The 25254-nt window shown below is 53.7% G+C and overlaps 1 protein-coding gene across 7 annotated transcripts in view; it reads left to right on the forward strand.

The window, feature by feature from the left end:
- APBB2 (amyloid beta precursor protein binding family B member 2) overlaps nucleotides 1–25053 on the forward strand; it is a 247786-nt gene extending 222733 nt beyond the window's left edge. For 3 of the 7 annotated variants that reach the window (XM_056125526.1, XM_056125520.1, XM_056125521.1), the window contains 6 exons: nucleotides 10321–10435; nucleotides 11331–11412; nucleotides 12853–12936; nucleotides 14502–14617; nucleotides 17070–17249; nucleotides 24856–25053. In XM_056125526.1, the coding sequence (XP_055981501.1) occupies nucleotides 10321–10435; nucleotides 11331–11412; nucleotides 12853–12936; nucleotides 14502–14617; nucleotides 17070–17249; nucleotides 24856–25023 (745 nt within the window). In that variant the 3' untranslated portion in view covers nucleotides 25024–25053. Of the gene's footprint in view, nucleotides 1–3468; nucleotides 3535–10320; nucleotides 10436–11330; nucleotides 11413–12852; nucleotides 12937–14501; nucleotides 14618–17069; nucleotides 17250–24855 lie in introns of those variants that run through there. The other 4 variants (XM_056125522.1, XM_056125523.1, XM_056125525.1 and 1 more) reach the window with 3 other exon arrangements.
- Nucleotides 25054–25254: the final 201 nt, after the last annotated feature.

Raw genomic sequence — 25254 nt, forward strand, 5'->3', positions numbered from 1 at the left:
TTTCAGTGGCATTGCAAAGAAGACTCTGAAGTCCCCAGGTACAGCAGGTTTGCTCTTCCACGGGTAAATGGAGCGGGTTGACCCTGAGATTCACTTTGTCAGAAAGTTTGCAGGATGAGTTCTGGAGGAATAACAGAGGCCTTCAGGCTCCTGCCTGGCAGGTGGATGGTCCCAAGTTCAAATCCTCCATCTAGGGCTGAAGCCAACCCCTGGCATCACACAGGGTCTCCTGAGCACCAGCAAGAGTAACCCCTGGGCAGAGAGCCTGGAGTAAGCCCTGAGCACCACTGGGTGTGAGCCCCTATAAGTAAATAATTCATTTCAGATGTTTCTCAGCATCGTTTTCGCAAGCTTTGCTTCAGAAAGAGACATCCCTGGGAACACGACTGATTCACAAGTAACATCTGATTTCAAACATCAAAGACTCCTGCGCGAATTGTTAACATGCTAAAGAAATGGTCAATTGATGTAACATGAAAGGAGGTGTGATTGGCCCATTCCATCTCACTGGTGGTTACATAAAATAAGACAAAGAAAAAGAAAAAGTTGTATTTTCAGGTCTCTTAGCTTGTGGTTGTTTTATATTTTTGGTGGGGGGGGGCACACGTGGCAATGTTCAGGGGTTACTCCTGGCTCTGTGCTCAGGAATCACTTCAAGCAGTGCTTGGGGGGACCCTATGGGATGCCAGGGATCGAACCTGGGTTGGCTATGTGCAAGACAAATGCACTATCTGTATCTTTTGATTTTGCTCTGGTGTCTACACCTGGCAGTGCCTGGGGGCTACTCCCAGCTCCTCAGCCCTGATGGAGAAAGCGTTTGTTCCCTCCTGCCCTTTGCATGTCTTCCCAGCCTGGCTTAAGGTTATTGCTCTTAGACATTGAATTTTTTTTTTGAAACATAAAAGTAGTAAGAGCCAAGCCAAGGAAAAAATGCACAGTAACATAGAGCACTTGACTTGCAGGGACTGACCGACTCGTTCCTCGCTACCACGTATGTGGGCTCCTGAGCCAGGCCAGGAGTGGTCCCTGAGTACCACTCCAAACCATGAACAACAGTAACATGGACAAATAAAAAGTCTTTGGTACTAACCCAAAGCGAGTCAAAGATATGCCGCCTCACCATTGATATGGGTGCTAAGAGGTCAGAGCACATCCTTTTCTGATGCATCCGGGGTACTGGGAGGATCCTGGAACACCTCGTATGCCGTGAGACCATAGACCTGAACAGTGAAGAGACTTGGCTGACATGACCCGGGGGGGCCGGGAACGCCCAGTCTACATTCTGTGCTGAGCCCCATAACGCCTCCAAAGACCGTTTGTGCCATAGGGAGCAACCACACTGCCTTTCTTCCTCCTGTGCTCTGTGGGGTCCAGCAGCCAGGAGAAGAAGGGCCCCGGACAGCTCCACAAACCCACAGAGACAGGTGTCTCTACATGACTTGGTAGCACTAAGGGGATCTGCAGTTTCTTCTCGCTCTCTCTTTCTCTCTCTCTCTCTCTCTCTCTCTCTCTCTCTCTCTCTCTCTCTCTCTTTCCACCACCCCCCCACCCCTCCTGGGACCCTTATCCCTTCTTTCCTGACTAGGAAGCAGATTCTCAGGGCACCAACTCAAACCCTGTGACCTGGAGAGAGACGGGAAGGAGCAGGTGCTATGTAGGGGACTTGGCTCCCAGCAGGATTTGAAGACCCCTCTGTTAACTTGCTCAGCCTGCAGCCCCACCTCACCTCTGCTCCCCAATACTATAGCTTCCAGGCCCAGGAAAGGGAGCAGGAGCTCCCATGGCAGATCAGAAGCAGCAGGTTCTCTGTGTGTCTGGAGCCACCCGTGCAGGTCCCTTTGGTTCATTGGGGAGACCAGCATGGGCTGTTCTGTGAGGCAGGGTGGGGTCCCGCTCCAGCTATGTGACGAGGCAAGGGAGTCCTTCAATCTGAGCAGCTCCTCCCTTCTCCATGTGTGGCCATCTCAGTGACACCCTGGTCAGCTCTAAACTTCCATCTCAGAACCGGAGAGTCATCTTTGAGGGGTGGTGGGGAGGGGGGCGCAGGGCTATCACAGAGGCGCCCCTCAAGTGCCTGCTTTTACCCCCAATGTCCTGTGTGCTTGTATACGCAGGAACATGAGGGAAGCGCTCTCCCACATCCCTTCCACAGAGCAGTTGACAGCTGGGGTCTGAATTGTTAACTAAACCCACGTTAGAATACAAAGCTTCAGGACTGGGATGTGGCATGCTTACCTCGAGGCATGAGGCCCTGGGCTTGATCATCCCTGGCACCAAAAACAAAAAAACAAAAAAACAAGAAAACATGGGTGTGGAAGAGCCACATGTAGTGCAGGCAAAGAACCTGGGTTCGAGCCCAGGCGTCACCAAAAACTAGAATGCAGATCCATGGCTGGAGAGGTGGCCCTTGTGATCAACACAAGTTCGAGCCCCAGCACCATGTACAGTGCCTTCGCATAGACGCAGGACAGCTTCAGTGCTGCCTGCCAAGCCAGGCCTGACCCTGGACAGTTCTTCCTGAGACCGAATACCTGCCAAGGGGCGTATGTGCTTATCGTCCCACCTTGGTGCTTGGTTTCTGGTTCCTCCATGTTTCTTTCTGTCTCCTGGCGTGAGGTTCGCTGTCCGAGGTGCCACTCTTTGCCCACTTCTAACATCCCTGGAGCTTGTCATCTGCTCCCAGCTCTTCTTGCCCAGACCTGGGCTCCCCTGGCCAGTCCCTGGAGACCGCCTGTGTGATGACCACAAGACCTCTCCAAGGACTCTGTGTCATGGGGCTGGAGTGATAGTACAGTGGGTAGGGCATTTGCCTTGCATGTGACCAACCCGAGCTCAATTCCCAGCATCCTTTATGGTCCCCCGAGCACACAGGAGTAATTCCTGAGTGCAGAGCCAGGAGTAACCTGTGCATCACCTGGTGTGACCCAAAAAGCAAAAAAAAAAAAAAAAAAAAAAAAAAAGATTCTGGGTTAGGAGGTTAAGTGACTTCATCCTGGGGACTCCTTGGGGACCCCAACCCCAGGCTGTCCCCATTGTCACAGTTTGCTCCGTGCCTCCCGTCTCCTCCTTTCGCCTCCTTACGATCCCTCCCTGCGTGCCCTGCGGTGCCACATGTAACAACTGAATATGGGGCCCACAGGTAAGGCTGCTGGTAGCTTCTGTGTCCTTGTATTTCCTCCTGGGAGCAGGTGGTACAGGGCCAGGAAGATCAGCTCTGCGCCTGCAGCGGCTCCGGCAAAGTTTCCTGTCTATCCCAGGAGGGTATTTTAAGCCCGATTACCTCCCCCGGTTGATCTGTTGCCCGGCCTCCTCGTAACAGTGGCTCGAAATACGGCAGCACGGGAGAGGGGAGCTAAAATAAGTCCTGCCGGGCTATTAACGGCAGCAGAGCTGGGAAGCGGTGTGTGGGGGTGGGGCGGAGATTCCGAGTCACTGCGCTGCGGGGCGGGACTATTGGCTTTCCTGGGTGCCACCCTGAGTGCTAACGTGCTGTTTCTGCTCTGTTCCCGCACGCCTGCCTGGATTCAGAGAGAGGTAAACTTTTCACTTCCTTCTCCCCTCCGCGGTGCCTTTACTTGTCCAGCAGAGCCTGCCCGCTTTCTCCATGCCGTGCCCCCTCATCTCAGCCACCATCATGGTCTCCAGAAAGGCGACACTTGGTCTTGTGTGAGCTTTTGCCATGCCTTGCCCATGTGTGTGTCCCGCCTTTTCGACGGCGCAGAACCGAGCGCCCGGGCTTCCGAGTGTTCCACTGGATTTGCCCCCAAGTAGGGATAGTGACAGGTGGCATGATCTAAGGGGGGAGGGGGGCCAGGGACTTGGTCCCTCAACCCAGCTTGACTGGAGTCCTCTGCATCTGCAGGGGAGTCCGGGTACTGGAAGTATTCGGAAACTGTGCTGCCTTGTATCGGGAAACCTTCTGGGATTTTTGAAGAATCAATGTGAGGGCTTGGGTGCATTCTCGGGGCTTTGTGGAGCCTAGGCATTCACTCCTGGCCACCAGCCTGTGACTGACTCAGTCTCAGCCAGGAGCCGGGATGGTGGGTGGGCTTCCACCCCCTAGAGAAGATCGTAGCCATGGGAAGGAGAGCGTGCCAAGATGAGGAGGGTTTGTTCCCCGTAGCCCACGTGGCAGCCTGTCCATCAGCTGGTATTGGGAGCTCCGACAGTCCTTAGCTTTTGGTGAAGGGAGAAAGTTTTGAGATTCTTTTTTTTTTCTTTTTGGGTCACACCCAACAATGCTCAGGGGTTACTCCTGGCTTTGCACTCAGGAATCACTCCTGGTAATGCTCAGGGGACCATATGGGATGCCGGGGATCGAACCTGGGTCGGCTGCATGCAAGGTAAACGCCTGCCCACTGTGCTATCGCTCTGGCCCCGAAAGTTTTGAGATTATTTATCCTTGAAAGAATAAGCACAGGGAAGATGCTCAGTGGAGCAAAGAGACCATTGAGTCTCACGTTGTTAGTCTTCCTGGGTGCCGTCCATCGGGACAGGCCAGCGCCCATCCTTTCCCCACACCTGAGTGACCCCTGAATTCGGTGGGGATGAGGATGTGGGAGGTCTGTAGACTGGGTAAGTGACATTACCAGAAATAGGTGATGGGTAGAGCAGGTTTTCCTTCACACACCAACTCCTAGTTCCATTCTGCACTCTGCATACAAGCCCCTCCAGGAGTGAGCCCTGAGTGCTGCCACATGGCCCCAAAACCCAAAAGGAAAGGTCAGGGGAAAGCCTGGGTTCATGATAACGACTGTACTCTCTCTCTCTACCCCTCCAGAAGGGATTTTTTAAAAAATTTTTATTAGTGAAACACCATGAGGTACAGTTGTAGACTTAACAAATTTTTGTGCTTGGATTTCAGTTATAAAATGATCAAGTACCCATCCCTCCACCAGTGCCCATTTTCCACCACCATGGATCCCAGTATCCCTCCCACCCTTCATCCCCCCCATCCCACCCTGCCTCTGTGGCAGAGCATTCCCTTTTGTTCTCTCTCTCTCGTTTTGGGTGTTGTGGTTTGCAAAAGAGGCATTGAATGGCAATCATGTTTGGTCTATAGTCTACTTTCAGCATGCTTCTCCCATCCTGGGAGGATTCTCCCAACACCCTTTATTTGGTGCTCCCAGAAGGGATTTTTCAAAAAACCCAGTGGGTTTATATTCTGAGGCTCAGGTGGCTCGGAATCAGATCCTGGCTCCTGGCAGATGCTACTCTGGTCCTCCCTCCCAAATCTAAATAGCTGGACCCCCAGTGATCCTCCAGACACCCCTGCAACCTTTCTTACCTTAACTCATGCACTTTTGAATATTGTCTCATTTTGTTTTATTTTGGGGGCCACACTTGGCATGTTCAGGGATTACTTCTGGCTCTGTGCTTGCGGATGCCTCCTGGTAGTGCTTAGGCGACCCTGTGGGGTGCTGCAGTTAAACTGGGTCAAGTGTGTGCAAGGCAAACACCCCATCTGCTGAACTATCTCTCCAGCCCCATCTAAATAATCTTGAGTCACTCATCCCCTTTCCTACCTGGGCAAGGTCTTCATTGCATCTATAGATACAGCTCAGCTGTTCCGGGAGCTCGTTTGAACCCTGGAAGCTAAGCAAGAGGGCTTCCTGCATGGGTTTGCATCTGTGTCCCTGGCAGGTCCTAGGGGCTGGGCCATATTAGTGCAGGTTTAATTGAAATCCCATTTCCTATCAGTTTTCAATGCCTTGGGGCAGCAGAAAGCGAATCTAGCCGGGGCTGGAGCGATAGTACAGAGGGTAGGGCATTTGCCTTGCATGCGACCAACCCGGTTTCGATTCCCAGCATCCCATATGGTCCCCTGAGCACCACCAGGAGTAACCCCCGTGCATTGCTGGGTATAACCCAAAATGAAAAGAGAGAGAGAAAGAGAGAGAGAGAGAGAGAATCTAGCCACTGCCTTGGTTTTCTCAGCTGCAGCTACACATTCACAGGAACCCCGCAGCAAGTCTGTCGGAGTTCTGGAGGTGGCCCACCTGAAGTAAGTCTTCCAGCTCTAACCCCCATGCAGGCAGGCCTGGCTTCCTCCTGGAGGACCCCACGGGATGTCTGCTGCCTGCCTTTTCCAGCCTTCAAAGGCTGCTCTTTAACTGATAAGATGTGTGGCTTCCTGCCCTTCTGCTCGAGTTTGCCAACCTCCCCTCCCTCCAGGCCAGCCAGGCCAACTGCCCCATCTCCAGTTCCTTCCTCATACCCACAGATGCTCCCTGTGTGTGGAAGGGAACCTTCAAAATGCTGAGTATTCAGACATGCCCCTCGTGGCTGTAACTCGCTCTGCCACTGTAGGCATTTGTAGAAGTCTGGGCTCGGAAGGTCAACCTTCTCAGACACCCCGAGGCGAGAGGTTTGGGTTTCATGTCGAGTATTCCCTATGGTAAAACCTTCGGCTTTTTCATGGTGCACACAAAGGCAATACTCTTTTGTTGTTGGTTTTGACACACCCAGCAGTGTCAGGGCTGACTCCTGGCTCTACGGCACGGGGATCACTCCTGGCAGTGCTCAGAAGACCCTGTGTGGATGCCAGGGGTCGAACCTGGCTCAGCCGTGTGCAAGGCAAACGTCTTTCCCCTTGGTACTATCATTTTGGCCCCCGTGAAGGCACTTCTTGACCTCATTGGATCCAGGTCTTAGGGAAGAGACCTTGCCACCCCGGTGCCCACTGGTGTTTGGGACTTCTGGCAATGTTAGGGTCACTCAGGTGAGTCTGCAGGTGCCAGCCTCCGCGGTGGGGAGTAGACAGAGTGCTCTTCCCAGGCGGCAACTGAATCCCCTGGAGGGGGAGTTTGCAGACCCCGCACTCCGTAATCCATTAGCCTGCACCATGGCAGTGAGGGGACCAGATTGTGCAAAGCAATTGCCAGAAACCACCCCCCAACACACACACACACACACACACACACACACACACACACACACACACACACACACACCCAGCAAAGCCTGTGGCTGTTCAGCGGCTCTTTAGGGAAGCTGCAGGTTCCAGATGTTCACCCCTCACCATTAATTACCCTCCCCTGAGCCAGGAGAAAATGAAGATGAATAGTAATCTCCTTTTTTAGAAAAATGACTCCTCCTCCAGGGGTTATGTCTGAAAGCCAGGGACGCGACAAGGAGGTTTGATGGGAACAAGTCGTTGTTTATTTGTTAGCACCCGTTTCCTTCTTGAAACTCTTCTCTCTGGGCCGGCCCGCTGTCATGGTGGATCCTGAGGTTTATGTCATGGAATATGAGCACAGGGCCAGAGAGCCACCATGGGGATGACTAATGGCTCTTGCTTGCTTTGGACCCCTGGCATCATGTGGTTCCCTCAGCACCTTTCTAATCAGACCCCAAGGAGCCCTGAGCACTGCTCTGGTGGCTGGGTTGATCCCCATCACCTCCGGGTCAAAGTGGTGAGCCACTGAGAGGGGCCTCCGGACTTACTCAGAGCACCCCTTGAGAGTTCCCCTCTGCCCCCCACAAACAGAAACACCCAGAAGGAAACCTGGGGCTCCTGTTCTCAGTCCTCCATGGAAGCAGAGTAGCCTGGTGTTAGCCTTTGGCTTCCTGTCCTGTCTCAGAGAGTGCAAGCACAAGGGGAACCTGGTGTGGCTGCCTAGGCTCATATGTGTGCTGGACATGAAGCTCTTCGGTAAGCCTGTACCTTCCAACAGCCACAGTGATCTGGGGCCGGGAGCTAGGAGCAGAACCCTGTAAAATAGATAGAGCAGCATCCCACAGACACAGTGCAGGAGACCCCCGAGAGAACCTAAGGTCCCCCCTTCCCCTGTCTTGATAGCGCTGAGAGGAGAGTGGAAGGTGCTGGAAGAGGCAGAGGCATGGAACTGTAGACGTCCAGACTCTCCCCCAGGGGCCGTGGGGCCTGGGAGACATTCTGGCTCAGAAAAATGGGAGCTGAGGATGGATTTGGCTAGAAAGAGCCCCCTGTGTGTTACTCTCTGAGCCATCTAGAGAGGACCAGGAGCCAGAGAGAGAGGAGGGGCAGTGAGCAGGGTTTCGGAGTGGCCTGGTCTCTTCCTGGTCTCTTCAAGGGGTGTTTTGTTTGTCTTGCTGGGGTTGTGTGGCCCACACAGTCATGGTGAGCAGGAGAGATGGGCCCCAGGAACCAAGTGAGGTGCTCAACTGTGTGCTCACCCCTCACAGTCTGGGCCCTTCCACTCGGCTGAGGGAGCCCTTTACCCCGCTGACCAGGGCCCAGCTTTTCCAACAGAAAGCAAGGGCCTTTGATGCCGCCTCTGACTTTGTCGTTCACTAAGCCACCTTCAAGGGGCCAGAGAGGGATAGTACAGTGGTTTGGGGGCTTGCCTTGCATGGCAACCAACCCAGGTTCAATCCCCTGTACCCCAGATGGTCCCCTGAGCATAGAGCCGGGAAGTAAGCCCTGAGCCTGGCTAGATTGTGTGGCCAGAAAACCACAAAATCAAGTGTGAGCCACTGGTGGCATGTACCAGCATATTGGTGGGCAGGGGGTATGGCACTCTCGTTCCAGTGTCTTTGTTTATCCCTGTGAGGGTCAGGCTTGGACTGACTGGTGAGAGTGAGCTGGGCATGGCTGGTCTCCATGGATCTTTGAGCCATGGGGAAGACAGACCCCTCCATGGGCACTGCGGGCCCCAAACCTTGGCCACAGCAGGGGCCCAGGAGGGCCTCCCGGGGGGCAGGGGCCTGGCGAGCAAGTCTGAGGGGCAGCAGGACTGGCAAAAAAGATGGTTCAGAAACTGCAGGAGGAAAAGAGGCCAGGTTGTGCACAAGGCCCAGAGAGGCGGGGGGCAATCGGGAAGGCCTCCTGGGGTGGTGCGGAGACCCCAACAGTGTCAGAACATGCAGAAGGAAGAGAGGGTCAGGGAGGGCTATGGCACAGGTCAGGCTGAGGCCAGGGTGTCTGTGGAAGCAAGTGAAGGGGTTTCCGGCCTGAGCCCCATAGTGGGGCACCTAGGGCATGGCAAGGCCATGAGGGATGGGGGAAGCAGGATAAGGATATTGTGCTTAGACCCCATCCTTCACAAGCAGGTCCAGGCTCCCTGCCTTGGGTAAAGCCTCTCCCCGTCTGTGGAAAGACTACCTGGCAGGTAGCCGCTGAGCCCGGAGAAGAGGGTTCCAGGCTCCAGGGCAGCTAGTGAGAGTCCAGGCACAGTCCTGGGGCCCTCTGGAGCCCTGGGTCTCCTCATCCTCCGCAGTGGCTTAGACCCCATCCTTCACAAGCAGGTCCAGGCTCCCCGCCTTGGGTAAAGCATCTCCCCGTCTGTGGAAAGACTACCCGTTTCCACAGTGAGAAAAATGAACAGAAATCGATCTTCTGATTCTTGCTGACTTAGAATAGTCCCAGAGATCTCAGTCTCTCACAGAGACCTCACAGTGTCTCTGGAGCCAGAGATAATGCAGTGGTTAAGGTTCCTGCCCTAGCACCACAGGGACCCCCACGCACCACTGAGGTGGCCTGGCTAAGCCCTGGCGATGCACAGGGCCTGGACAGCACCCGGTCCATGGATCCTGGCATTGGCCCATGACTCCGCTGGCCAAGACTTAACTGGGAGGGACCCCCCCAGACCTCCTGATCAATGCTTGGGAGACCCCTCTCCCCAGATCCAGGCAGCACTGACCGCTCTGTGACCCAACGCCGAGGACGATTTCAGTCTTAGACAGGGCTTGTTTCTTCACAAACTCTTTGATCTTGAAGACCCCACCCTTCAGGATGGACAGGGAGAGATTTCATTGGCTGGGTCGGGACCCCGGCAGCATCTTGCCATCAAACAGGTGCTCACGCCCAGCTCCTGCTGGCACGCTCCCCACTATGCATGAGCCGCCGTGCCTCGCAGGTAGCCGCTGAGCCCGGAGAAGAGGGTTCCAGGCTCCAGGGCGGCTGGCAGGGGTCCAGGCACAGTCCTGGGGCCCTCTGCAGCCCTGGGTCTCCTCATCCTCCGTGCTCCTGTTCACATGCCAAGTCAGCCATGTTGCTCCAGCCGTGTGCCCGTGTCGTGCTCCTGTTCTGCTCACTGATCATTGTGTTTGCCACCTTCCTGGAGGGACGGTTCCTCTCCAACCCCATTTCCGTCCAGAGCGGCTCCTCATTCCAGGAGGTCAGCAGACCCAGCTGCCCATCAGATGGCTTCCGAGGCTTAGGTGGCTTTTGGGGTTCTGTTTGTGGTTTGTGTCTTTACCCACCAGTGACGGAGGTTCCCACTGACACGCTGGCTGCCAGCTCTGTTCATAACGTGCATTGCTGGGGTGTGTGGGCAGGGCCGGGTGGGCACCTGGAGGGTCCCCTGCCTGACGGACTGCTGTGTTCTCTTCGCACAGAGATTTTGCCTATGTGGCGAGAGACAAAGATACGAGGATTTTGAAATGCCATGTGTTTCGATGTGACACACCCGCCAAAGCCATTGCCACAAGTCTCCACGAAATCTGCTCCAAGGTAAGGGGGGGCGGGGCTCAGGGTGCCCCTCTGTGGGTCCACCACTTACAAAGGGTGTGTACATGGAGGGTGGGCACGCATGAAGGGCTGGAGGCACAGGGAGGATTGTAGAGGACTGCTGGGTGGGGGAGTGGGCATACGGAGATATAATGCAGGAGTAAAGCACTTGCCTTGCACGTGGCCAACCCTAATTCTAATCCCTAGCACCACATATGGTACCCTGAGCACTGCCAGGAGTAATCCCTGAGCACAAAGCCAGGAATATATCCTGAGCACTGTCCAGTGTAACCCTAAAAAAAAAGGGCCAATTTGGAAGACAGCTGACAAAGAGTTCAACACTTGGAGAATAAAAGCAGCTAATAGGGGCTGGAGCAGTAGCACAGAGGGTAAGGCATTTGCCTTGCACCCAGGTTCAATTCCCAGCATCCCATATGGTCCTCTGAGCACCACCAGGAGTAACTCTGAGTGCAGAGTGCAGAGCCAGGAGTAATCCCTGTGCATTGCCAGGTCTGACCCAAAAAGCAAAAAAATGAAAGGAGCTAATAGTGTCCAATGCTTCCACTTTACCCTCACATCTGGCATGCGTCCTGGGTGCGCGGTGGACAGTGCTGCTCTCGCCCCCACTAGCAACTGGGGACACAGGAGGGCAGGTGAGCTTCCCCAGGCCTGGGGAGAGTCACTGCAAGGTGTGGGCATCTGGAAGCAGGGTCGAGCAGGGGAAGGGCATGTGCTCCCTTTGCTCCACGGGCTGCCAGCAGATCTGCCCAGGACTGGCCACATTCGTGGACCACGGACCCCACAGTTGGTTTAACCCGGAAGCGAACTGACTCCCACATATCCAGGGGGTCGGCAGCCCCTCCACACCCCACCTAAATTGGTGTGTTCTTTGCTTCAGATTATGGCCGAGCGGAAGAATGCCAAAGCGCTGGCCTGCAGCGCCCTGCAGGAGAGGAGCGGCCTGGACATGCCCTTGCAAGGTAGGTGGTGGCAGCTCGCATCCTCACCTCTCAGTGGGCGTGGATGGGGGGGTGGAGGGGGTGCCCAGCTTCTAGAATCTCCTGAAAATCCTGCGGTTTGCCTCTGCATGAATGAGTCTGTGGAGGGTCTTGTGCTGAGAGAAGAGAGCCAGAAGGAGAGGCTCAGACACGGAGTGGTCTCTCGTGTGTGGGGTAGGAGGAACAGAGGAAGGGAGCAACAACTGGCCACAGAACCTGAGAACTGGTCTAACAGAACGGAACTCACCAAGGAGTGGAGGGGCGCTTGGGAGGGGACCCTGGGCCTGTGGTGTAGGGAAGTGGACCCTGGTGGGGGGGGGTGGAGTTGGGACAGTGGGTGCATGAAACCCTGTCATTGATAGCATTGTAAGTCACGGAGCCTCAAATTTAAAAAAAAAAATACTGGAAAAATGCAAAACAATGACCATGTTCAGCTCGGCCAGCCACACAGGCTGCTGGACTCTCTCTGTGCAGAGATTATGTTATTGGGATTAGGTTTGGGATTGTTGCCAGTGGGCAGAGAGGAAACATATCATCTTAGGGATTTGGGAATTCACGGAGGTAGAATGGGACAAGGGTCAGCTTTATTTATTTGGGGTAGGGAGTTGATTTCTGAGCCACATCCAGCAATGCTCAGGGGCTCTTCCTGGCTCTGTGCTCAGGAGTGACCCCATAGCAGTGCTCAGGGGATTCAACCCATGCACAGTGGGATGCAAGCACCTTACCCTCTGTATTCCAGGCCCAGGACTAGCTCTTTTTTTATAGAGTTCTGCCACACTCAGAGATCCTGGGGGGCCTGGAGCCATGACTGGCCGTGCTCTACCCACCGGGGCAGCCTGATGGTCCAGTGCTTGGAGGCCCCCAAGGCTCTACCCAGCACTACTCAGGCAGCTACGGGAACCGAAGGTAGAATTCAGAGTCACACATTCCCACTTGTTCACTCCCTCTGGAAACACATCTCTGGCCCAAGGAACTGAGGCAGAGAGGGCCGGGGAGATGATTTGACAGGTGGAGCCACATCCATCTTTTCATGCGGATTGATAGTCTGGTGCTTGGGGGGAGTTGACTGTTTTTTCTAACCAGCCCTTTTATGCCAACTCTGTTTTCTCTGGCCCTCTGCCACACCCGACATGTAAGCCATCACGGGCTGGGAGCACTAGTTCAGAAAGCGACAGTACCCACTTAAGTAGAGTCCCGGCATTTTCCCTTCTAAACATGAACACGGGATGCGATTTCACAGGGAGAGCCCCAGTGACCAGGGTGAGAAACGCAGGTCTCCTAGAAGAGCCGTGGCCTTCCCCTCTGGAAGCCATGAGCCGCCGTGGCTGGGGGCTGTCTCGGTCTCCCCCAGACCCGTGATGGCCATCTGGATGCCTGTGTGCGAGCCCCTGAAACCCATCTCTTGCTCTCTGCTTCCTGTAGTAGACTTTCCAACGCCAAAGACTGAGCTGGTTCAGAAGTTCCACGTGCAGTACCTGGGCATGTTACCTGTAGACAAACCGGTTGGTAAGTGAAACACTTGCTCCCACCCGACGATGTCTGGAAACTTGAGTGGGGGAGGCATCTGCTCACATTAAGGGGTGGGCTGCCCTGTTTCGCCACTTTGCCTTGCCTTGCCTTCCTCCTGTCCATGGAGCCCGTTCCTGGTTCTGATCAAGGAGCTCAGTACGACAGGTGGATGTGTAGGCAAGTAGGGAAGTGGACATGAGCCCAGAGACCCGCCTTCCAGGGGTGGGGACGGGACCTCCTGGGAGCTGCCAACCCTGATCCCGGGCATCTGTCCAATTGGGAGAAAAATGCCCTGGAGCTTTCATGGACTGACATCAGATGCAGGCCCTACTTTGGAAGTACATCTGTCCGCTCCTCTGCAGGTCAAACATAGAGCTCCCAAGTGGCCCAGAAGTTCTGGTCCCAGGCATGTGCCTGAGAAAAGGAAAACTTCTCCGTCACCCACAGAAAGTAGTACACGGATATTCACAGTAGCTATTTCCATCATAGCTGAAGCCTGCAAACGGCCCAAGTGCCTCCCAGCTGGCAAATGGCTAAGTACAGACACTTAGGTGCCTCAAGGCTTTGTTTGGCATGGACAGCGAATGAGAATCCCCTGCAGGCCTTACCGTGAGTGCGCCTTGTGGACACAGTGAATGAAGGTGTTCTCAGAGGAGCTCTGTTACAGGAAATGTCCACAACAGGCAACCCTCTAGCGATAGACATGAAATAGCACTTGCTCAGGCCTCAGGGGTCAGAAGGAAACGAAGGGGACTCCTGGTAGGCAGAGAGAGAGTGTGTCTGTGTGTGTGAGAAAGAATTGCATTCAAAAATTAGAAGTGTGAAAATTCCATGTCCCCAGACTGTGCTGAGCCATGAGGTAGCTTTGCTTTATTGCTTTCTGCGGGGGGGAACCACGTTTGGTGGGGCTGCTCCCAGTTCTGTGCTCCAGCATCAGTGCTTGGTGGTGCTGGCGATCAAACCTGGGCCTCATGACTGCAAAGCCCATGCTCACCCTTCAGGGGTGGGGACAGTGGGACTGGGGACACATGTCTGCCATCAGACACAGGAACCGATGTGCTTCCTGAACATAAACCGTGTGCTGTGTGAGTCCTCTCAGAGTGGAGTTGTAAGCCTGCCAGTCCCGGGAGAGCAGCTGCGGAAGCATCCCGCCCGTGGACCCACACACATTGCACACCCTCCTCTGTAACAGCGACCCCCACACTCAGCCTTACTTAGATGAGGAGGGAGCTGAAGCGTGAGTGAGGTGCCCACATACGCTGGCTTCTGCTGGGCACCCCACGCATCAGCTATGCACTTAGGCAGAGGTACTTGAGTACTTGTTACTGGAGTACAGCTGATTCTTGGGCTGGGAACCCTGGGAAGGCTAAGTAGAACCATGTCCAGCTAGCCGTGACCCCACGCAGCAGCCGTGCCAGGAATGGCTCAAGTCAGATGTCTCCTGGGGCTGCCAGAAATGGAACACCAATGTGGTCGCAGATCACCTCTTCCTGGGTGATCAAGGTGTGCTTTGAGAGAGATAAAGAGCCTCAAGACCCTTCTCCCTTCCCGTCTGCCCACAGGGATAGACACCCTGAACAATGCCATAGAGAGTCTCATGACCTCTTCCGACAAGGAGGAGTGGCCATCCGTGAACATGAACGTGGCCGACGCCACCGTGACCGTCATTGGTGAGAAGGTAAGGGGCGTCAGTTGTCCAGGGAGGGGACTTGATGGGCTGGAGCACAGACTTCCCATGCACGAGACCCAGCTCCCACAGAGTCACCGGGCAGGGCCAGGAGAGACCCCCAAGCCTCTCCAGTAGCTCTTGGCTCACACCCAATTTTTTGTCTGTTTTTTCTGCCATACCTGGCGGTGCTCAGGCTTTACTCCTGAATACGCACTCAGGAACTATTCCTGGCCAGGCTCGGAGGACCCTATGGGGATGCCGGGGATTGAACCCTGGTCAACCACATGCAAGCAAATGCCCTCCCCACTGTACTATCACTCTGACCCCCCACATTTTTTTAAAAATTTATTTTAGGGGCAGGAGAGAGAGCGTGGAGGTTAAGTGTTTGCTGTGCACACAGCTAAATGCAGCAGTGTATATGGTTCCCCAAGCACAGACTGGTATGGCTCAATCCTGAACAAACCAAAAGAGGCTTTATGGTAGATGCAGAGCTGAGGCGTCAGTGACCTCTAGGGTGTCCTGCTTAGTTGTGATCAATGGGAGAAGACATGAGAGAAGAAAAAAAAAAGAATTTTGCCCCTGCCTGTGGGTCTCTGCACACCATTGCTTGTCCCTGGGCTCAGAAGCTTCTTGGTGCTCCGGTTCTTTCCTCCTTGTGTGCTCAGATCTTGGTCATGTGCTGGCAGCAGCTTGCCCCTTGCAGCACCTCATGGGCGGGCTCTGGTCTGCAGCCCAGCATCCCTGAGCAATGAAGTCAGGGTGGCAGGTGCCGGGGAAGCACCTGGGGTTTGCTGCAGGGCCTCCTAGCACAGGGCCTGTGGGTCACCTTGATAAAGACCCACAGTTGCCTCCGTCTTGCAGGAGGGAAAGGAAGGCACAGAGAGGTTCAGTCACCGCTTAAGGTGACCCAGCATGCAGACGCAGGGTCAGCATGGAATCCAGGAGCTCTGATTGCAGACTCCACTACTTTCCTGTTCAGTGACCGTGCAGAGGCAATGCCACGGGCACTGCTCCGGCTCCTGTTTAGGAGTGCACCACCTCCAGGATGCCCACCGAGCCTGCCTGGCACACCCTTCCTTCCTTACCTCATCATTGCTGCATGTCCTCCTGTTGCTGGGCTCTGCCTCTTGCCTAGCCCAACACAACCTTACCTAGATCCAATTTACTCAAATTCTACAAATTCTATATCTCTATTTTGTGACACAAAAAGGAAGTAGGAGAGAGAGAGAGAGAGAGAGAGAGAGAGAGAGAGAGAGAGAGAGAGGAGGGAACCCATTAAGTTAAAGAAATACGCACCCTACGTTGGAATGTGCGAGATTCCAGAGCGGAATATCTGGATCAAACACCATTTCTTCCCCCCTCGGTGGATTTTGAATAAGTCCAGGTGTAAATGACCCAAAAGTCAATGCACCTTCCGGATGCGTGTACAATTGCAGACATCCTATGGGGTTGCTGCACACGGTGTGAGCCTAGGAAAGAATTTGAGACGCTAGAATTTTTTTTTCAGCTGTGGTATTATTGATGCTTCATCCTCTCGCATCACGGCAGTGTGGACACCCACGGTACCAGTATCCCCCTATCCCATCCTGAAGTTCCTCTGTCCCCCTCCCTTGTTTGGTGACTCGCCCAGACTTTGCTTTGTACCACCTGCTCAGGTTTCCAGTTTGTGAAAACAAAGCACCTGGCTTGGCAACGGTTTTTGGTTTGGGGTGTTTTTTCATTTGTTTGTTTGTTTTTTTTCCTTAACGTGGTTTTAGGTAGAAACAGTGTTTGGCGTGGGAAGAGCAGGATGGAGAGAGTGCTTAAGTCTCCTTTTCTCGTGACTCTGCAGCTTTGAGGCCAGTTTGAGACCTCAAACCGCAGACTCCCCCAGTTTGAGGCCCTGGGAGCCCAGTAGTGACCTTGTCCCAGCCCAGAGTGAGCACACTATGCCTCAGGGACAGATGGCAGGACACACATAGCCCGGCACGGTGCAACTCAGAGCAAGAGTCAGGTGCACCTGTGAGACATCCAGGGCAGTCACAGCCTAGAAACTTCCAGGGGCCAGAGCAATAGGACAGCGAGTAAGGCACCCGCCTCACACATGACCATCCCAGCAGCTGGCCGGGTTCCCCGAGCACTGCCAGGAGTGATCCCTGAGCACAAAGCCAGGAGTAAGCCCAGGGCATCTCTCAGTTCGATCTCCAAAACAACAAATAGAAACTTAAAGCCTGTCCCGCTCTCTGTTTTATTGGGGGTGGAGCTGTCACTCCCTGTGAGGTTCAGGAGGCCTGGCAGTACCCTGGGTGGAAGCCTGGGCTGCCTCTCCCCGGCCCTGTCTGCAGCCCCCCCGCCCCCGCAGCCCCATTGCCTGGCCAGAGGAGGGACCTCGGTGTGCCTCTTCCCTCCCGTTGCCACCCTGGGCACGGCTCTGCAAGGGCGTGTGAGTGAGCAGTGTTGCTGAGGAACCTGGGTCTTGCAGAGTGAAGAGGAAGTGCTGGTGGAATGCCGCGTGCGGTTTCTCTCCTTCATGGGTGTCGGGAAGGATGCGCACACCTTCGCCTTCATCATGGACACGGGGAACCAGCGCTTTGAGTGCCACGTTTTCTGGTGTGAGCCCAACGCTGGAAATGTGTCGGAGGCGGTGCAGGCTGCCTGCATGGTGAGTGATCGTGGCCGGAGGGTGGGGAGAGTGAGGAGGTGTCTGGACCACACCCTTCCTATACACACACCTTTTCAGATGCCGAGCGTTAGGGCAGTATTCCCAACTTGGGATGGTGGGGGAGTCTAAAGCACAGATTGGCTGGGAGCCCACTTTGTCCTGTGGAACCAAGCAGTGGTTGAACACTCCTCCTTCCCCCCAGCAAAGCAGCAGGACCAAATGCAGCTCAATTCCATAGACACTGCAGTAACACAGTAGAGGCTGGTCTGCAAAAGCTCAAGCTTTTGGGGGCTGGATCAATAGCACAGAGGGTGGGGCATTTGCCTTGCATGCGGCTGACCCGGGTTCTAATCCCAGCATCCCATATGGTCCCCTGAGCACCGCCAGGAGTAATTCCTGAATTCAAAACCAGGAGTAACCCCTATGCATCACCAGGTGTGACCCAGAAAGCAAAAAAAAAAAAAAAAAAAAAGTAAAGCACAAGCTTACAGATTCAGTGTCTTGGTCCCTGAATTGTTGAAGCGCAGGATCAGGGAATGTATCCGCAGTATCCGGCTACGAGTGTTGTTTGGAACCACCTTATTACTGTTGGGTTTGGCTTTTAGTGCCATCTTACCACTATTTTTTTTTCATGCAGTGTCTGGAAATAGTACAGTGGTTAGGGTGTATGCCTGGAAGGTGCCCAACCCAGGTTCAATTCCTGGAATCAGATACCACCATGCCCCCCCCAACCCAAGCACCAGTAGTGTGGTTCTGGGGGCCTCCAGCAATGCTGGGGTAGTCCGGGTATCCCCCATACTGCAGGGCCCAAGCCACACCAAATGCTCAGGCCCTTGTACTGAGCAGTGGTCCTAGTTGGCTGAGGATGGCTGGTGGACGCCCGTACACCCCAACCTTCTGAGCTCCAACCTTCCAGCCCAACGCCTAATGCAGTGCTGGAGAGATGGCTCAGAGGGCTGGTGCACATGGTTTGTATACTGGAGCTCCAAGTACCATCCCTTGTCCCACGTGGTCCTCCAAGTACCACCGGGATCAAATCCCTGAGCACCAAACTGAGAGTAGCTCTAAGATGTGTTTAAATGCAGTGAATAGCTTTAATTAGAGAACTGCTTACAAAGTTATTGAAAGTTGAGTCTTAGGCATATAATGTTTCTACACTAGTCCCACCGCTGGTGTCAGCTTCCCTCCACCAGTGTTCCCAGATTCCCTCCCCACCCCCAACCCCCACCCCTGTCATCTTGACAGGCACATTACAAAATTCTAGTGTTTGCAGCTTAGATCTCATGTTTTCAGTATTGTTGCCTTTGTGCTCTGGATGTATGGCTATCCCAATTATACTTCCATATCACCAGTATAACTGAAGCCGGACCTCTGTTCACCCATAACTTCCTGTTCTCTTCTTCTGCCCTTGATTTCATTCCTTCTCTGTCTTTCTCTAAACACTGGGCTCAAAGGGTAGTCTAGGCTTCCCCACTTTACTACACTGCATCTCTTCATCCAGTATCCTGTCTACCACAAATAAGTGAGATCATCCTGTGTTGTTCTTTCTTCTTCTGGCTTGCTTCACTCAACATGGAGTCTTCCAGTTCCCACCAGGTTGCAGCAAATTGCGTGACTTCGGTGTTTTAAATGGCTTTTCTCTCCACTGGTTTAAGCACATTGATCTTACCCATTTTGTATCTGTTCATTCAATCCTTACAACTCCGTTGTTCTGTTTAGCTGATGAGAAAACAGAGGCTTCGAAGACAGCCTAGGCCCCGGACATAAGAGTGGAGGGTATCCGGACCTGTGTAAGCCCGAGTCTTCCTGGGGTGATGTGGCACAAACACAGAGACCCTGTCACTTAGGCCCAGTCACTTGAGTCCTCTCCCGCCAGACCTCGGAGCAGTCTAGGAGCTATAGGAACACAGCAGAGCCCGAAGTGGCTCATGGGCGAGGTCTGGTCTGTAGCCCGGCATCCCTGAGCAATGAAGTCAGGGTGGCAGGTGCCGGGGGAGGCACCTGGGGTTTGCTGCAGCAAGAGGGGCTGTAGGTCACCTTGATAAAGGCCCGCAGTTGCCTCTATGTCTCTGTCTTGCGTTAGGGAAATGAAGGCACAGGGAGCTTCAGTCACTGCTTATGGTGACCCACCATGCAGACGCAGGGTCGGCATGGAATCCAGGAACTCAGGTTGCAGGCTCCACTGTTTTCCTGTTCTAGCAATGCAGATTCCCTTGCTGGAACTAGAGGGAAAGCCACATGCTCTGCCTGCAGCAGGGCCTACAGTGTCCAGCCCGTGTTTGTCTGCAGCAAAGACAGTTGTGCTGGAGAGTGAATTGGTCACATAAAGCAACAGTCTTCAACTGGGAATCCTGTGGGGCTCCAGGATCTTCCAAGGGGGCAACAGGAGAAAGCCATGTAAATGGGAGCCAGGAGCATGAGACTAGGGGGATCCAGCCTCCACAAGCAAAGTGGAGGATGGGATGGAAGCACAGGAATAGAGAGATGAGTCCGTTTACTAGCCCAGATAAGAGTCTCAGGGTGGGGCTGGAGCCATAGCACCATGGGCAGGGCATCTGCCTTGCACGTGGCCAACCAGATTCATTTCCCAACATCCCATATGGTCCCCCGGGCACCGCCAGGTAGTAGTTCTGGAGTGAAGAGCCAGGAGTAGCCCCTGTGCATCGCCGGTGTGACCCAAAAAAAAAATCTCAGGGCATCTGCAACAGGAAAGGGGCAGAGGCAAGAGATCGAGATGTTCTCGAGGTGTCCCCCCAAGTGGATGCTGCTGCCTTGGGGGTCCTGGGAAGACCCCAGAGAGGTGCAGGCAGTAGTAGCCTCTGGTGCAGTTGGGGAGTATTTTCTGTTTGCTGAAAGAAGGTTGATTTGGGGGAAATGGAGGATATCTTTTTTTTTCCTTTTTCCTAAAAAGGGATAGTAGCTAGGCCAGATGAGTTGGAGCCGCTGCTCCAGAGACTACCCTGGCTCTCAGCAGGGGAAGTCCAAATCCAAAGCCCTTGGACGCCATGGAGCATCAGAGCCAGGCATGGCGAGGTTCAGGTGCTCCTGGGTCACGCAGCCCAGAACGAGAGGAGACACACACAGATTTCTGTTAGAGAAAGTGCTGCAGAAGTGTGCTGGGGAGATGGCACAGAGTGAGGTATTTGCCTTGTAGGTGCCAAGCCGGGTGTGACCCCTGGCACCCTCTGTACCCCCTGAGCACTGCGGGTAAGATCCAAAAACAAAAAAGTCAATAAAAGTGTGCTGGGATGCTAGCACCGGCTGGACCCAGTTCAATCACCAGCACCATAGAGCTCTGCAGCGTGACCAGTGTGGCCCCCCCAAGACCCCAAACACTGTCAGGGTGGCCCTGGTGACCCCCGTCGCCATGGGGTCCAGGCAGTGCTGCGTCCCCAGACCCTCGCCATCGAGCCCAGTTGGCCAAGTATTGCTGGGAGTGGCCCTCTCAGGTCCCGTGAACATTGAGAGGGAGACCCCCAAACATGTGAGTTGGTGGGAGCCCAATAGATAGGACAACTCAGGTGGTTTGATCGCCACCCCATATGGTCCTCCAGTTCCCACCAGGAGTGATCCCTGAGTGAATGAAAGCCAGGAGTAAATTCTGAACCCCACAGGGCGGGGCTCATTGTTCTCTTCCCCCCTACCCCACCCAGGGAAACAGTAGAACTGAATGGACAGTGGTTTGAGTGGACCGGTGGAAGCAGAGGTCTGAGAGAGAAGGACTCGAAGGCGGCAGAGTGCCTGTCGGTGGGGGGATTTGGATTGCTGGCTGCCTGAGGTTGGGTTAATTTGCCCCACTGGACGGGAGTCACCCTGGGCAGCCCTTAGAGATGCTGAGGATCCAAGATTGGGGGGCGGCCCGGGCAGTTGAGGGATGGACGGTTCTGCTGCAAGCAGATGGAGCGTGGATGTGTTTGCTTTGGCTGTAACTTTGGTAGCTAGATTGAAAGGGCCAGAGTGGAATGGACGATGGCAGCGGGAGGGGAAAGAGAGGAGAGTCAAACCGGACTTTGCTCTCCACAGACTCCTGACATGGACAGAAGGGACGGGGAGAGTCGCAGAGAGACTGCCTGGATATGAGTGGGCTGGGCTGAGTGTGTGTTGGGGGAGGGGGAGGGATACTGGGGAGGAGGTGGCTGAGAGAGGAGTGGAAAATGGGCATGCCTGTCAAGCCCATGTGGAGGAGGACTATTTAAGTACTTTATGAAATTGAAAAGAACCCCAAACAGATGGTTTTAGCTCTGAAATGAATGGCTTCCCGCCTTAATTATACACTGCTGACGACCAGATAATCAGCTTGATCGTTGGTTCCAGTTTGTTTTCTGATTTCCAGACATATTTTCGATCGTAGGAGCCCTTTTCACTCGTTTGCTTACTATGTTAATTGTATTAGGGCAGCCAGCTCAAGTGGCTCTAATCCAGTAAGAAAGCATCCTAATCAATCGACTGGAAGGAAAACTGCCAATAAGCTGATAACAACAGGATGGGGGGGGGGGATTAGACTTCCTTTATACTCTTGAGTTCTGCATTTCTGGTGCAGAGCCAGGCCTCTCATTCAGATCTGCATAATTCTCCCATCTGAAACATCTCTGCATGAGTTTATTCCATCAGAAAAATCTGCGGCACTCACACATTCTTTTGGACCTCCTGAGTGCTGAGATACAGTGCAGATGAGTGGGGCAGGTATTTTGGCCGGATTTAAAAGACTAGAAGGTCTTGGATCAGAATGATAGTACAGCGGGTAGGGTGTTTGCCTTGTACACAACCAACCCAGGTTCGATCCCCGTCATCCCCTAGGATCTCCTGAGCAACACCAGGAGTAATTCCTGAGTGCAGAGCCAGAAGTAACCCCTGAGTATCCCCAAGTGTGACCCAAAAAAGACCAAAAAGTGGGGGGGGGGGCACTACTTCATGAACTTCACTGAGACACACTTTGAGTTCTCAGTTATGCAGAAATTACATTACAAACACCCAGGCCTGAGTTCCACATGGACACTCCTGCCTGTTTTAAAACCATGCTTGAAGTGTGTGGTTCAGAACCGGCAGTATCCACAGAGGACTTCTGTGCGGATTCTTTTCCCCATGATTGGGTTGAAAGGGGCTAGTGTTAGTTTGTTTTTATTGCATCACCGTGAAACTACAAAGTTACAAAGATATTATGATTGAGTTTCAGATGTCCGTTGTTCCAGTGAACACCAAACCATTCACCTGTGTTCACTTCCCTCCACTAGGGTCCCCAGTTCCCCTGCTCTGCTTCCCACCCCACACACACACCCCAAGCTGCCTCTGTGGCAGACACTTTCCACTCTCCCATAGACCTAGTATTCCCTTCCCTAACGTACTCCCCCACCAATCCCCACCCCAGTGCCCAGCTGCCTACTGAAGAATAGTTCTCCTGCTCTTCGTTTCTGTTTTCATTGGGCATTTGATATTCCCCATACAAAGGGGTTAGTTTTGGGCTTGGTGGACCAATGACATTGTAACGTGAGTTTATGACATGGGGTCATTCTCTCTCTTGATGGGGCCACACCCAGCAATGCTCAGGGGTTGCTCCTGGCTCTGCACTCAGGAATCACTCCTGGCAGTGCTTGGGGGACCACGTGGGACGCAAGGGATCGAACCCAGATTGACCTTGTGCAAAGGCAAATGCCCTACCTGCTGTGCAATCATTCCAGCCAATGAATTTGTTTCTTGTGGTGGTGGGCGGGGGGAGTGGGGATAAACACTGTTTTATGCCTGTACCTAGGAACCGACTTGAGTTTTAAGACCAGTTAAATCAGCCGTCACTGTCACTGTCACTATCCTCCCGTTGTTCATCGATTTGCTCGAGCGGGCCCAGTAACATCTCCATTAGAGACTTTGTTGTTACTGTGTCTGGCATATCGAATACGTCACGGGGAGCTTGCCAGACTCTGCCGTGTGGGCGAGATACTCCCGGTAGCTTGCCAGGCTCTCCGAGAGGGGCGGAGGAATCAAACTTGAGGCAGCCATGTTGGCCGCGTGCAAGGCAAACACCCTACCCACTATGCTATCGCTCCAGCCCAAATCAGCCATAGTTCTGTTTTAAAGTGTTTGACAACAAGGTTGAAGAGTAAAGGGGGTGACATTTGATGAATTTTAATCATTGTCGGGCTGGAGCGATAGCACAGTGGGTAGGGTGTTTGCCTTGCAAGCGGCCAACATGGCTGACCCGAGTTCGATTCCTCCGCCCCTCTAGGAGAGCCTGGCAAGCTCCCCGTGATGTATTCGATATGCCAAACACAGTAACAATTGTCACAATGGAGAAATTACTGGGCCCGCTCGAGCAAATTGATGAACAACGGGAGGACAGTGAATCATTGTCATTTTATGAAAATCAATATGAAAATGGGCAGAGTGTCTTCTGTTTCTGAAGACTAGAAACGGGTGATTTGTTTTTTATTCTAGGACCGTATTTAGCTGTGCTCACAGCTTTTTCTCCTGACTCTCTTCAGGGATCATTTCTGGCAGGCTCAGGGGGTTTGAGGACTGAACCCAGGTTGTTCACGTGCAAGGCAAATGCCTTACCTGTGATACTGTAGACAGTGCCCAAAAGACAGTACAATTGGTAAGGTTTTGAACCCATACAGGCAACCTGGGTTTGATCCTAGGTACCCCATGTGGTACCCCAAGCCCTGCCAGGAGTGAACCCCAAGCACAGAGCCAAGAATAAGTCCTGAGCACAGCTGGAGGTGACCCAGAAACAAACAATTCCATGGGATTTAGAGTTGTGGAATGTGTTCATGTGTTCTGCAGTCTAAATTCAGCATCTTTTATTGAAGCAGGGAATCAGGAAGGGAACGCACATGGCTGACTTCTGTGCTTGACTTTCTACAAGCATTCTTTGGCCATGACCCCCAAACTAAAGGCCCTAGTTCATCCACCCTTTTATAGCTAAACACACTGAGATGCAGGGGGGCTTGCCTGGAAGCCTGGTCTGAGATTTTTTACCTATACGATACAGCCTCATTTCCCCCAGGCCTCTCAACCCAGGTGAATCATCCTCTCCCAGGCCCTTTCCTTTTCATTCGCCTCATGACCAGGAGAGCCCAGTGATCAGAAAACAGAGGGGGAAGATGGAGGTAGAGGCAAGAAAAGGTTGGAGAGGAAGGAGTTCAACCTTGGCTTCACATTTAAGAGTTGGAGGGGCCGGAGCAATAATATAGCAGGGGAGGGCGCTTGCCTCACATGAAGCAACACGAGTTCAATCCCCAGCACCTCCCCCCAAGCATTACCAAGAAGCAGTAAGCAGTCACTGAGCGCAGAGCCAGGAGTGAGCCCCGAGCATCACCAGGTGTGCACCCCCCCCAAAAAAAGAACCACTTAAAAGCTCGGGTCATCTGTGGGGGGGTGTCAGATTATGGGTCATCGGTGGGGGGTGTCGTATTATGGGTCACCTATAGGGGGTGTCAGATTATGAATCATCTGTGGGGGGTGTCAGATTATGGGTCACCTGTGGAAGGTGTCAGATTATGGGTCACCTGTGGGGGTGTGTCAAATTACAGGTCATCTGTGGGGGGGGCGTCAGATGACAGCGAAACTGCATTTCTCAAGAAGGGGCGCTGACTACCTTTTCCTGTCCTTGCAGCTGCGGTACCAGAAGTGCCTGGTGGCCAGGCCGCCCTCACACAAAGTCCGCCCCCCTCCACCACCAGTGGACTCGGTCACCCGAAGAGTCACAACCAACGTGAAACGTGGGGTCTTATCCCTCATTGACACTTTGAAACAGAAACGCCCCATCCCAGACACGCCCTAACTTCCAGTGGGGTCTGGTGACGTGGCGGCACTGGAGAAGCCCGACGCGGCTGTGCTTCGGCCTGGCCTCCCATGGCCGGCGCCCAGCCTTCAGAGAACCTCCCTCTCCGGCCCAGGTCTGAGACAAGCATGTTCTCTCGTCCTGCCACCATCGCGCCATCTGGGAAGGAGCATGGCTAATTCTGTTGCGGCCTGTGACGTTGTGACTGCAGGGGAGGGCTTTTACTGTAAA

This window comes from Sorex fumeus, unplaced genomic scaffold (genome assembly GCF_029834395.1).
Source record: "Sorex fumeus unplaced genomic scaffold, SorFum_2.1 ptg000055l, whole genome shotgun sequence".
Lineage (NCBI taxonomy): Eukaryota > Metazoa > Chordata > Mammalia > Eulipotyphla > Soricidae > Sorex > Sorex fumeus.